At 43.0% G+C, this 12,500-nt stretch overlaps 3 protein-coding genes across 3 annotated transcripts in view; 1 reads left to right on the top strand and 2 right to left on the bottom strand.

The window, feature by feature from the left end:
* pgap1 (post-GPI attachment to proteins inositol deacylase 1) overlaps window positions 1–8,417 on the bottom strand; it is a gene marked incomplete at its 5' end in the record, with an annotated part of 15,533 nt that extends 7,116 nt beyond the window's left edge. Inside the window, 15 exons of the mRNA XM_079277617.1 lie at window positions 1–62; window positions 130–205; window positions 677–754; window positions 833–884; window positions 1,000–1,049; window positions 1,952–2,035; window positions 2,123–2,181; window positions 2,359–2,464; window positions 2,654–2,720; window positions 2,816–2,868; window positions 3,072–3,232; window positions 3,827–3,998; window positions 4,351–4,526; window positions 6,669–6,822; window positions 8,286–8,417. The exon at window positions 1–62 is cut by the window's left edge and continues 12 nt beyond it. Coding sequence (XP_079133743.1) covers window positions 1–62; window positions 130–205; window positions 677–754; window positions 833–884; window positions 1,000–1,049; window positions 1,952–2,035; window positions 2,123–2,181; window positions 2,359–2,464; window positions 2,654–2,720; window positions 2,816–2,868; window positions 3,072–3,232; window positions 3,827–3,998; window positions 4,351–4,526; window positions 6,669–6,822; window positions 8,286–8,417 — 1,482 coding nt within the window. The remainder of the gene's footprint in view (window positions 63–129; window positions 206–676; window positions 755–832; window positions 885–999; window positions 1,050–1,951; window positions 2,036–2,122; window positions 2,182–2,358; window positions 2,465–2,653; window positions 2,721–2,815; window positions 2,869–3,071; window positions 3,233–3,826; window positions 3,999–4,350; window positions 4,527–6,668; window positions 6,823–8,285) is intronic.
* A 400-nt stretch (window positions 8,418–8,817) lies between these two features.
* Window positions 8,818–11,224, bottom strand: maip1 (matrix AAA peptidase interacting protein 1). Its single transcript, XM_079276369.1, has 5 exons — window positions 10,909–11,224; window positions 10,727–10,798; window positions 10,351–10,477; window positions 9,656–9,806; window positions 8,818–9,580 (listed from the first exon to the last, which is right to left on the bottom strand). The coding sequence occupies exons 1-5, from the start codon at window positions 11,221–11,223 to the stop codon at window positions 9,502–9,504; spliced, it is 744 nt and encodes a 247-aa protein (XP_079132495.1). The 5' UTR covers window position 11,224; the 3' UTR covers window positions 8,818–9,501.
* Window positions 11,225–11,523: 299 nt separating this feature from the next.
* Window positions 11,524–12,500, top strand: part of tyw5 (tRNA-yW synthesizing protein 5) — a gene marked incomplete at its 5' end in the record, with an annotated part of 3,687 nt that continues 2,710 nt past the window's right edge. Inside the window, one exon of the mRNA XM_079277091.1 lies at window positions 11,524–11,604. Within this exon, the coding sequence (XP_079133217.1) occupies window positions 11,524–11,604 (81 nt within the window). The remainder of the gene's footprint in view (window positions 11,605–12,500) is intronic.

Raw genomic sequence — 12,500 nt, forward strand, 5'->3', positions numbered from 1 at the left:
TTGCAGCTTGATGGTGTGAAGAAGTCCAGAGGAGTTGACCGAAACATCGCTGACTGTCAAACCTAGAAAACCAACAGTCACTGAAAAGGTGTCTTTAACAGAATCCACATCAACAGTAACACTACTCACCGGAGGACAGAACATGTGGCACTGGGACAGACAGAGTCTGAGACTCTTGTCTCTGCCACTCGCATTCCACCGTGAACTGTGGACAAAACAAATGTAATTAATTTGTATAAATTAAAATTTGTGATATTTCAAGATAAGGGTGTTCTATGGTGATAAACGGTAATTGCCCGTGTGTTTTAGGACCTCAACAATATTTTGTTCAGCAATATTTAATGTCAACATGCAGAGCTAGCGGAGAGCAGAAAAAACTTCACAAGTAAGTTGAACAGCGAGTCTCCTGCGTTAGCTCCGCCTACTCTCTCTGGCGGTCCAACCACTTGTGTGTGATGGAAACATGTCACCAACTGTGCGTGTTAGCATGCTGTTAGCATTCAGCTCAAAACCCAGCTGTGCAGAAGAGGTACATCCTCACAGAGCCACTAGCAGGGCGGTTGACTTGTATGTCCTGTTACTGAGTCTTCTCTTCCAGCAGTCCAGCAAGATAGACCGACAAATAACAGAGAGAAGCATCCTATCTTCAGAGAGAACAGAGTCGTTTTCAATGTACCTGCTTGCCGTTGAGGTTGGAGGCAGAAACAACCAGGTGAGTAACTGAAGACAAGTCACTGAGACTCAGAATCAGGATCTGAGGAGGATCACAGACAGTTATGAGCAACCAGCAGCAGCTCAGACTGGACTGCACGCTGTCTCAGAGGAGGATTACCTTGTAGGGGGGCAGCAGCTCAGTTCCCATGGACAGATCCACCGCCTGCACACTGGAAAATTCAAAGCGTACAAATGAAGAGTAATAGAAATACATTCATCATCTACTGTAATACAACAACAAAATACATACAGCATATTCGGGACTGTGAGAAAGACTACTCTTACCAGGAAGAACCGTTCTTGTGCACGCAGCTGTACACCCAGCTAGTCATCTCCTGTCGAACATCAACAAATCAGAATTGAACTTTGACAAAAGTATTGATTACTTTGGTTTACACTTTACTGAATATGTGGCTTTTGTACTTCAATCGTTCATATACAGTACATTCATCTCTATGAATCACTGAACAACGAAAGCCCCAAAATTCTGGTCATCCATTTTCTGATTGTGATCTAAATAGTTTACTTTCATGTGTTAATGACTTAAGAACAGGTGGAACTGCACTTTACCAGGGTCATCTTCATTTTTTGTGGGGAAAACGGTTTTTCCAGCATCATCTATCTATGTTACTTTTTTTCATCTGAGAAAACAGGAGGCAGATGAAAAACTAACTGAAAGAAGTTAAAGTTTGGGGTGAACTGTTCTTAAATGGACAGTTCACCCCAAAATCTAAAACAGGAACTATTTCCTTTCAACCATAGTTCCGACATGAAACTGCCCACAACATGGTCTGTGGATTTTCTTCAGTCGCCAGGTCATGATTTCTGGAGAGACATATTGCTGTAGAGTAGAATAGATTATTTTGTGACTTTGAGCACCACAAGTAGAACGCCATCTAGTCCCATTATTGTGGAGAAGAGACAGACATCTCTACGGCCGATATCTCCAACACTTGGCTGCTCACACCAAAACAATGGCGATTGACAAATAGCGCTCCAAGGAAGAGGAAAGATATGCATATTTGAATTTTAGGTGGACTGTCCCTTTAAGTCATGGACATGGGAGAAAAACAAACAGACATGGAAAATGGATCACCAGAAAGAGTTTTTATCTCACTTCCATCTCTGGGCTTCTGTACTGAACAAATCAAAGATCTGGGTGGTGATTCGGTGGTCCAACACTTGGCTATTGACATGGAGCTTTGTAGGTTTAAGCTCAACGGTGCTGAAAACTCACCAGGTTGTTGCTCCGGCAGTAGAAATGGCTGTAGGCTTTCCTGCGACTCGACAGGGCAAACAGGAAGTATTTGACCTGTCCTTCCTGTGGACAGAGAGCAACACTGAAGATGAATTTATTTTCTTCAATATGTAAATGACCCATTTAATATATTGGTACAGAGTCTGGTACCTTTGGTGTGCTGTAAGCCAGACGCAGTGTGTTCACTTCACTCCATGCTTCATGAAAATCTGGGAAAGGGGAAAAAACAGGACACGCTTTAAGGAGTCAGTGAAAACTCCAAATACAATGAATACACATGTGGAGGTATGGCTTTAAAAGCACACGGACAGGAAGCCCAATGAAAGCTACTTGCACAGTGTCTCTGTTTATTCCAGCCTCTCCATGGGTCAGTGTTTCTCTCTAACCTAAGATGGAGATGGAGGTGTCTTGAGTTTCTCCCAGCATCCTGACAGGGTGTCTGATGAAGTGATGGTTTAGTACAGCCATTTTCTTCTCTGGGTTTACTGTGAACTAATAACAACACACTGGTTAGCTTAGAAACAGACGGCACGTGCTTGCGACGCAAACCTTATCCGAGACGTAATACTTCACGGGCTTACAACTCGTCTGTCTGTCTGCTGTGACAACATCCCTCCATTTTTCGTCAGACAATATTTTTTCACAGACGCATTCATTTGAAAATGCGTTTGTTGTTCTGACCTGTCTGGTTTCAGGATCGATGAGGTCAAAGAATGCTCTGACGGTAGCGAGGACCAGCTCTTTGCACCTGGAACACAAAGACATATACACTGCATGTTAATCTGCGTTATATCTAAATGTAGCTCGAAAGAAATACACAGTCTGCCATGTCATGTCTTTTACCAAACGATGGACAGATGGTCAGTGGACACCCAAGTCCTGGGAACTGCAGTGGCCTTGAGAAAAAACAAGACGACATTGAAACAAAGAGCAGTGCAGATCAAACACTGAGCTCTTTTGCTTCAAGTAGTTCCAGGAATTACAAACTCAAAAAACTACTTATTTTTCTTTACCTTTTAGGTAAAGCGCCTCATTTCTTAAAAACGTTCCAGGGTTCTTGGAAAAGTTCCACTAAATAAATTCCCAAAACAATACTTACCACGAGGGACAACTTATTGGGGTCTCCTGGGGTACAAGGCAGGGATGTCAGGCCGGAGCGGACCTGGTAGTCACGGTAGCTGCCCCCCACAGACAGAACTGTGACGTTCCTGAGCTTTTTCGCCTGGTTCACCCACTTCTGTCTCACTGCAGAGTAGAAATCTACATAGAGCACAGAGACAGAAGACAAAAGAAGAGGGTTCATGGGAGTTATTGCAGTCAGCTTCTCCTCAGCTTATTCAGTCAAATTATCCACAGAGGTCTCCTCTCCAAAACAAACGGACACACTGACATTTCAGGTTAAAAGTCTGTGTTTCTTTGTCCCTGCTCAGCACACACAGGACGTCCTGGAGGGGCTGTGAGCCGAGCTGCCGCTAACTTTAGCTCAGCTTGTTTTTCTGATAACTTAAGATCCTTCATCCGGTTGAAATATATCGTTAAAAACCACAAAGATCTCAAACGTGTATCATAAAGATGTGGCTTAAAAATAAATAAGAAGTCCATTCACCAGAGTGTCTGGCTTGTTGGGAACATCAGTGATCATGTAAATACAAAGCTAAACAACATAACATAGGTCGAGTCGATTTTAGACATTTTAAAGCTGAAGAGTTACCTATTATAACTCTAAGTTAAGTCATCTGAATTCAAAGTTCACATTACAGCTATGAGCTTGAAAAGTACGAAGAAGTCTCGGACACATCTCGGAGCACAAAGTGTCGATGTACCATTTGGGAGACCAGCATGAGTTCTCCTTACCCAGCAGGTACGGGTCCAGGGCCAGCACCGGAGCCAGGTGGGGGGAGGCCTGGGTGATGATGAGGCTGACCAGATTGGTGTTGAAGCGGGGCAAAGTGAAGAGCGCCCGGGCCACCACTCCTCCCATGGAGTGACCAACGAGCACCACACTCTGAGGCGGAGTCTTCAGGTGCTGGAGAGCAGGAAAAATAGACAACAGATTAGTTAGAAACTTAACCCACTTAGAATAACTTTAGGGTTGTATGATTACCAGATGGTAGAGTTACAAAATAAAAGGAACGCGGGTTGATAAACGTATGAATATTTTCCACCGACGATGCATTCTGATTGCACTCGTTACCATTGGCTACAATTCCCTATTGTTGCCATGTCAGCTTCTTTACTAAAGCACGACATACAAGTCAGAGAGATTAATTATATGCCTTAAAGTTTAAATGTAACAGCTGATGAAATGCGATATGTATCCCCCACACTGAAATATTATTCCACCAGCAATACATGAGTCATCTAGAACCCTGTCCGACCTTGTAGAGCCTCAGGATGGCCTTAATGCTCTCGTGCAGGAAGTGGGTCTGCCGGAGCAGACTGCCGCCGTAGAGGGCCACCAGCTCCTCGTTGAAGTCCACGGTGAACACGTTGAAGTGGAGACCGCCCTCCACGTTCTCGGCCTTCCTCAAGGCCACCGAGCCCAGGGAGCGAGCTGGGTGAAGAGAAGAAGACATTTTGATGGCGTGTGTTCTCTACATACAGCATCGAGCACAAAATGTTTAGTAACATCTTACACATGTGACGTTCAAAGCTGGGCCCACTATAATCACCACCACATATGCTCAGCATTCATGCTGCACTAATTATTTCTACATTATTATTTTAAAATGTATTTATATATCGCTCTTATATGCTAATTATTTTGTAACTATTTTGAATTATTGATTAGAGTCATCACGTCTTGAGCTTCTTCGGCTCCTCGGGGAAACTGTTGGTGACCTAAAAAGAAAACTCTCTTTCTTAATGCTAAAATGAAAAAGCTCATTCAATTTACAGTCTGCACCATTTTCCTGTACGGAAGAGCCTTAAAACCGCCTGCTCTGATTGGACACTGGTACCTCATCGAGCTGTTGTAACTTGGGAAGCCTGTCGAACAACAGTTGTTAAAAATACACCGGATGGAGGAGTTTTAACGTGAGCCAAGAAACAGCTGAAGAACAGAGAGCTTGGACCACCATCTCACAAACACCGCAGTGTAACAGCACGATGGGTCTGTATTCACATGAAGAAAGGCGCGGGTGTTCTCCTCCTACACACAACTGATAGATAGAACGGGGGGGCGGCAGCATCTTAGAAAGGATTTGTATCACTTAGAGTTTTACTGAGTTATGAGTACGAGTACAGTCTATATCAACAAAAGGGTCCAGGTTAGATTCCCCAAGTATTTACATATGCAATTGAACTGGAACTATAATATAGAATACAATGTGTTCCTGTATGTCTGTGGCACTCAGACCCAAGCACACATGTTCCTACTGAGGGCATAATGGATCACCAATACGATTGTTTTTAAAAGGCGGTGTCATTTTCTGAAACAGCTGAGCTCTGTAGTTTTTAGCAAACGTTACATGAACAGGAGTCAATTGTGTTTCTACAGGGACTACTTTCAGCAGAGGATTCACACAAATGTGGTGCTTTAGTGAGCGTTTATGGCAGCAGGACGGTGCATGTGGGATTTACTCAAAATAAACTACAGAGCGGCTCATTGATGTGCTTTTAGTAGTTTTTGGTCAACTATGGAGCTCAATGGCGCAGAGGAAGATATATCAGGCTTTGGATACATGCACAGTAATGATGTCACCCGGTGCAACAGTGCGGCCCACTGATGTGGCTTTACCAGACTGTATAGAAGTGGATTGGTTTGTGGACTGAGGTTTTGAAGAACCATGGTCTGTGTTTTGGCTGTCACTATCTTGAATTTTTGCAACCAGTGAACGGAAGTGACCATATTAGGACTGTGGAGGAGTGACGTAGAGACGCCGTTTACGGCTCTGGCAGCGGTAGTGACCTGTCAATCACAAGGTAGCCCCGCCCTAAATAATACTCTGCTCTATAGTCTATTTGACTCTAAATGGACCATAATCTACTCAATGAGCGTCATGCTGTATTGAAGAATACTTGAAACTAGAGATTGAGAGCATAAACTCATGTTTACAATGTTTACTGAGGTAATAAATCAAGAGAGAAGTAGAGTCATTTTCTCATAGACTTCGATACAACCAGAGGAATCGCCCCCTGGTGGCCAGTAAAGAGAATGCACGTTTCAAGAAACTTCCTCATGGTCTTCACTTTTCAGAACCCGAGTTTGCTGCCTGGGTTTTAATAGGTTAATAGTAATATTGTCACCAACCTCATCCTTTAATTGACAAGTACAATTATCTAGCTCGGGGTGTACATGTCCTTAAAAAAAAAAAAAATCACACAAGAACAGTATTAACCGTATCACAAAAAGAAAAACGTTTAATGTGAAGTCCAGCACAGTGTACACAAAACTAACTTGATTTGTGTGATATGGTAAAGCTCTCACATCCACTGCCTTAAAGAAACTGAAAGCTTGTGTGCAAAATTGTGCAGGACAATCCAGTCTGCCTGCAGGTAGATCATGTCAGCTCTAGGAGACTAATCCACAAAAAGCATGAAGCCACACGTCCTCAAACAACCTCTGCACATCCACTTGTTGAATAAAAATCCACCTCCCCCTCTTGTGCCGTTGCTGTCCAAAGCTGAAACGCACAACTACCACTTGGCTTGTTTGCCCCCATTGCTTAACCCTAAACTATCAGCATGCACTTACCTTGTTTGTGGCTGCCTGCGTTTCCAGGCAGGAAGAGCACAGGGGCCCCGGTGAGTTTGAGCGCGCGGGTCTCCTGGGCATACAGACCCTCCCCATAGAGGTAGAGGCCGTACGCTGGGTACAGTCTGGCCACCCGGCGAGGCAGAGCCACACGCTGTGAAGCAAACACCCAACGGGTTAGGAGGTGAAGTCCCACGGTCACATCATTCTTCAGACAGTTCATTAAACCTTTGTGTCACACTTGTAAAGGCATCAGGTCACACTACAGCAGTGTGTTCATCTTACTCTCCAGCTGGGAGACAACACCTCCCTCCCTCGCTGTGCACCTCACCTGCAATATTCTAAAAACCTGCGCTTAATTCTGGTTTCATACGAGATATAATGAGAAGTTACAGTCATGGCATACTTGACCCCTTGTATGTACTAGAGGTGTCCGGACTTTGTTACAGTACATCGTTCGGTACATGTGAGGACTACATCTGGGGCTGGGCTATATTGGTTATGGCTGAAACGATTAGTTTGTTAATCTAGCGGTCGATAAGGAGAAAATTAATGTGCAGCAATTTAGATTATTTGCAAATTATTTAAATGTTTTTGAAAGCCAAATTGCCCAAAAAATATTTTTCTCGAAGAGAGTGCTTACTGCTTTTATCCAGTATTTATGACTGCAAAATTAGTATTTTGAGGTGTTGGACATCAACTTGGGGCGTGTGAAAGTATGATGGACATATTAAAAGCACACCACAAAATATTACAATAACCACAATAACTGATTTCAAACCATGGTTTGTCACACAGCAACATCAACTCTTTGGCTTTCACCTCAGACTTCAAGAACATTCACTGAATAATTATGGATTTTCTCATCTGCCCTGTGTCTTCATCACAGGCTCTGCGAGCATTGAGGTAGCCCTGATTCAAGAGCACATGCCCTTTAACCACATGCACTAAGATAAAGATATGTTTCTGGTCTTTATATTCTCCCTAACAAAACAAAACAACGCATAGACTGTAAGGCCGATGCCCATATTGTGCATCGCCCGCAGCTGTGCTCCACTTCTGGCCAAATGAACACATTAGTGAGCATAAAGCAGAGGAGGGCGATCGACATTGCATGACTATAATGTAAGCTAACGTTAACTTCAGGTCTCCGTGTCTTTAAAGAAACCTGCTCATCAGCTGAGGGGACTCAAGAATCAGCAGCTGACGTTAGCAGATCATTTGGGCTAATCTTATCCGAGTACTGAACAAACGCGCGCACACACACACACACCTCCAGCCAGACAGGTGTGTGAAGAAGCCATTGAGAATACACGAGCTGAGAGGCAACAACACAACCCTACACCCACCGGTACCAGCTGTCGGCTAACGTTAGCAGGATTCAGGAAATAACTAGTTAGCGTAAAAGACGCTCGACAGGGATGAGTGATATTATCTGTTCAGCCTGAAACACTTTCTGTTCGCGGTGTTTAAGTGAACGAGCCATTTAACGTTAGCAAGACGCTGGAGCTTAGTTTTTCTTTTAGCATTTATGCTCGAAAGCGCGCTGTAATTAGCTAGTTTGTGGTTGACGTATGTTATGAGGCGATAAGTGGAATAATGAGCCCGGCTACTCACCCGGTACTCCGGGTATTCAAACATATAAGTCATGCTGCATCTGTTCTCCTCGAAGCCAGTCAGCAACTCTCGCAGGCCAACCGCTAGAAGCCCCAGAGCAAACCCGTAAAAGGCCACAGTGGCGAGTTTCATGGTTCAACTGTGACTCTGGGTTTTTAGATATCACAGGTGTTCAATCTCTATGTGTTCGTTCTCATTCTGCGACTCCTCGCAGTGGTAAGGCACCACACGGGCTGTCATCCTCACCGGCTCAACCCGCACAACAGGATCCACATAGTACACGAACGGTAGTGATTGGCACGGTTTTCGGCCAATGGGAGGAGAGCACTTGAGAAAATACACCAATAGGAGAGCAGATAGCGAGTGAGACGTTTGACGTGTTTTCTTTCATGCTATTTTTCATTTAATTGATTTTGTATTTCATTTTTAAATGCCCTTAACGTTTTAGCACACATGTCCTTATTTACATTGTTAGAATAGATTAAAAAAATAATGAGGAATTTAAAAAATAACTGCACATTTTTCATTTCTCAAATCTTTAATAAAACAATCAAGGGTCTGCCGCAGCTGCATCGAGCTGCCTTAATCATTGCAAAGACATGTATACACATACGGTACATATGTAGCATGTACTTCAGTCGGGTTACTGCAACAGGTTGTGTGGGGTAAAAAAAAAAAAGACAGACATGTTTTTGTGTGGAGACAAATCTGCCAGATTGAATTATAACACCGTTATATCACACAGCCCTACATAGAAACACAATAGTTCTTTCCTTGGAAATAAAGTACCAGCCAATTGTCGGTCTTTACAAAATTAAAAAGTAAGATGAGAGTTTCCAAGAAGGGGTGCAAGGCACACCCATGTGACGTTACATGATAGTTCAAATAAGAAGTTCAAGAGATCACAAACCTGCTGTAGCCTAGTTCTGATCGCTGTTTTGGGGTATAACACTGTTATACTGCACACAGATCTCTGCAGTCTCTATGATATAGATGAGTCAGCTCATCTGTCTTTTCTACAGTAAATAGTGAGTGAATCTAAGTTTGTGCTGGTGCTTTCCTCTGACCTCCCAGTGAGGTGATGCGACACGTTTTCCCTCTGTGTATTACCTTGAGCTGCTTTTGTTTTACTCGATTTAATAAAAGCAAATACTGAGGGCGGTTTCATGTCTTTGATTCGTTTCCAGTGGCACAACTGCCACAAATCAAAACCACCTTAATCCAAAAGCTTGGAATGCTCTATCCGCGTAATGGTCCAGTCTGGAGGCACTCCCTTAGTGAACTCCCTTTGGAATCTATCAGAAAAGAAAAGCTGAGTTATATTCTATATGCCCGAGTCATTACACTCCTGACAGAAATGATATGCTTACTCATAGTTTGCAGTTAGGAGCCTCTTTGTTTCTGCTTCTCCCTCTCCACCAATGTCCACCTGGAAGACACGGGTTCCCTCCATGGTGTCATTAGGAAGATGTGCACTTGTCAGATACCAGAAACGCATCAGAATACTGACAAACTTTCTCCCTGGAAAAACAGAACTGATTAGAACAGCACAAAAAACACACATCATCACACAGCATGTCTGTCCGTTCCATCCTGCAGGAGGGATCCCTCCTCTGTTGTTTCCCTAATTTATTCCCAGTAAAGTTGTTTTATTTAATTGGTTCCTACTGAAAAAAAAGCCTCAGCAATTACCAAAACATCTGGGCGCTATAATATTTAACAAAGGTTATTTCAAAGAGGAGTAAATCGTGCATTTGTTGGAGACTACTTTCAGCTGTGGATTAATCCCCATGGTGCTCTGGTGAATATTTACAGCAGCAGGAGGGTGCATTTGGGATCGAGTCAGAATAAAGTGTGTGTATTCCGGGTAATGACGGAACATGTCACCCAGTGAAACAGTGTGGCTCATTGGTGTGTTTTGAATAGTTTTGGACAACAATGGAGCTCTATATTACAGAGGAAGACGATATATATCAGGCTCTGATACACACTATTTCAGCATTTGGTCGTCGGATCAATTCATTGGTTTGTGTCTTGTCATGGGAGGTAAAGACTTCATGCTGACCATTATCATCATAGTGGATCCCCACGTCTCCAGGTGTCGTATACATGATCTCATCAGCGTCTGCAGACAGAGCTTTCTTGTGGCTCGATGGCAGCGCGTTGCACTTTTCCTCTAACTTTGCAATCAACTGCAAAGACATGGAAATTAGATAAAGCTCAACTTGAGCAGCGAGATTACACCCGTTATATACAAGAATATTAACATACCAAAAAGTCTGTTCCGTTATGTTTGGTAGCAATACGTTAAAATTAAGATTTTCCAATATGATCAACTGAAATATGTGTCTCTACGAGATATATATATATATATATATATCTTTTAAATTTAAGTTAGAGAATTAATAATACGTTTGGACTTGCTGGCTTCCCATACTTACGTCTTTAGCCACGAGCCCCTCCAAAGCTTCATACTGACACTGTGACAACAGTCTGGAGACATGGGAGAAGGCCTGCAAGAGTTAACAGAACGTCCTCAACAACAACAGAACAGAATTAACGAGGTATTAATTGAGGGTATGAATATAATAAATCACGTTCAATGAATATGAACACTATAGACCTGCTTCGCTCCCTCCGTGAACTCTTCAATGCTGAACTCTTTATCAAAGTAAGCCCGGATCAGAAAGTAGTATATTCGGGTGCGAAACCAGATAAAAGGATTCGGGATGCCGAAAACCACCACCTTCTGGTTCTGGTTCTGTCCGCCGCGGTCGAAGCTGTAGGGGCGGACCGCTGCTACCACAGCGGCAGGTAATGGAGAAGGTAGTCGCCGTTTACCGGACCGGTTCAGGATGATACTTTCATTTACACATAGACGAGTAAAGCTTAATGTTGATGGAAACCTGTGACAACCTCTCAACATGGGCAGCGCCATATTTGTTCCCCCCTCGGAAGCTTCCTGGTTCTTGTGGTTGTAACTTCCGGTGAGGAACAAATAACAAATATTAGAAATACAGACAGTAATGCAATAACATTTTGAGAATATGATTCATTTGTATATCTAACAAACAGGGACATTGTTTTGTAACTAACATACCGTACTGTTGTTTTATACAGCTGACTTTTACTGAGTCATTTTTCGTTTCTACGGGGAACACTAACAATGTGACGCCCGTTCAGTTCACGAACTGTGTACTTTCACCAGCTCGTGCATTTCTAAAGCATATAATGTGAAATGGAGCTGCAGGAAAAAGTACCTGTGACGATATTTACAGAAGTAGATAAGGACGTGTTTCTGCGAGATATTTATCCAGAGGTAAGATACACCCGCGCGGCTAGTGTAGGTCCTCACGGCTGCAGGACAATGTGTCTAAACTACACTCTCCAGCTGTAACATTACCAGACTGCTGCTGCTTCTTAGACTTGTTTTTCAGGTTTTGGTTATCCTGGTTCACAAGACAATGTCTCAGATTATCTCTACTGGTGATGTTGACAAGCATTAGCTAATGACTTTAGTTCGTTCATAGAAAATCAATCACTTACAAATTCATGAATCATTGCAGTCATTTACTGAGCAAACACACTGCCTGTCTGTGTTTAGATCACTATTAACTGAATACCTTTAGGGTTCAGCCCGTTGGTTAGATAAAACTACCAATCTGAGATGAAGATGGCACTTTCAGCTCTGGGGAACTGTGATGGCCATTTCTCACCACTCTCTGACAGACTAAAGTGTTTTTGATACATTGACAAAGTGGTTCATCCATAATGACAATAATCATTCGCTGCAGCCTTAAGACAATCTCAAGTTAGAGATTTGCCCCGTAATGCTCCCTGCTGCTCTGCAATGTGTACATGAACTGTTCAGAAACACTGGAAAAACAGTTTAATTTTAGAGACACAACCACCTGCAGCCATATTTATTGTCACGCAGAATCCACGAGCTGTCACTTTGTTCAGGGTCTTAAAGCTACTCCAGTTTTTGGAGTTGCACGCTCATAAAAAGACACGTTAAATAAAGAATGGTATTAATGTAACGTTGAGATGTCCTGACTTAAGCAGTGTCTGTTCATGAGACCCTTCCAGCCTGGTAAACATCCACATCTTTTAAACTCTTATGACCTCAGTTTAAAACCAAATGTCTGATGACATCATCAGGGTTATTTTCCACAGAGGACATTATACAACTGCAATGCCTGAGCACTAGTACTC

Source organism: Melanostigma gelatinosum, assembly GCF_949748355.1.
Source record: "Melanostigma gelatinosum genome assembly, chromosome: 10".
NCBI lineage: Eukaryota > Metazoa > Chordata > Actinopteri > Perciformes > Zoarcidae > Melanostigma > Melanostigma gelatinosum.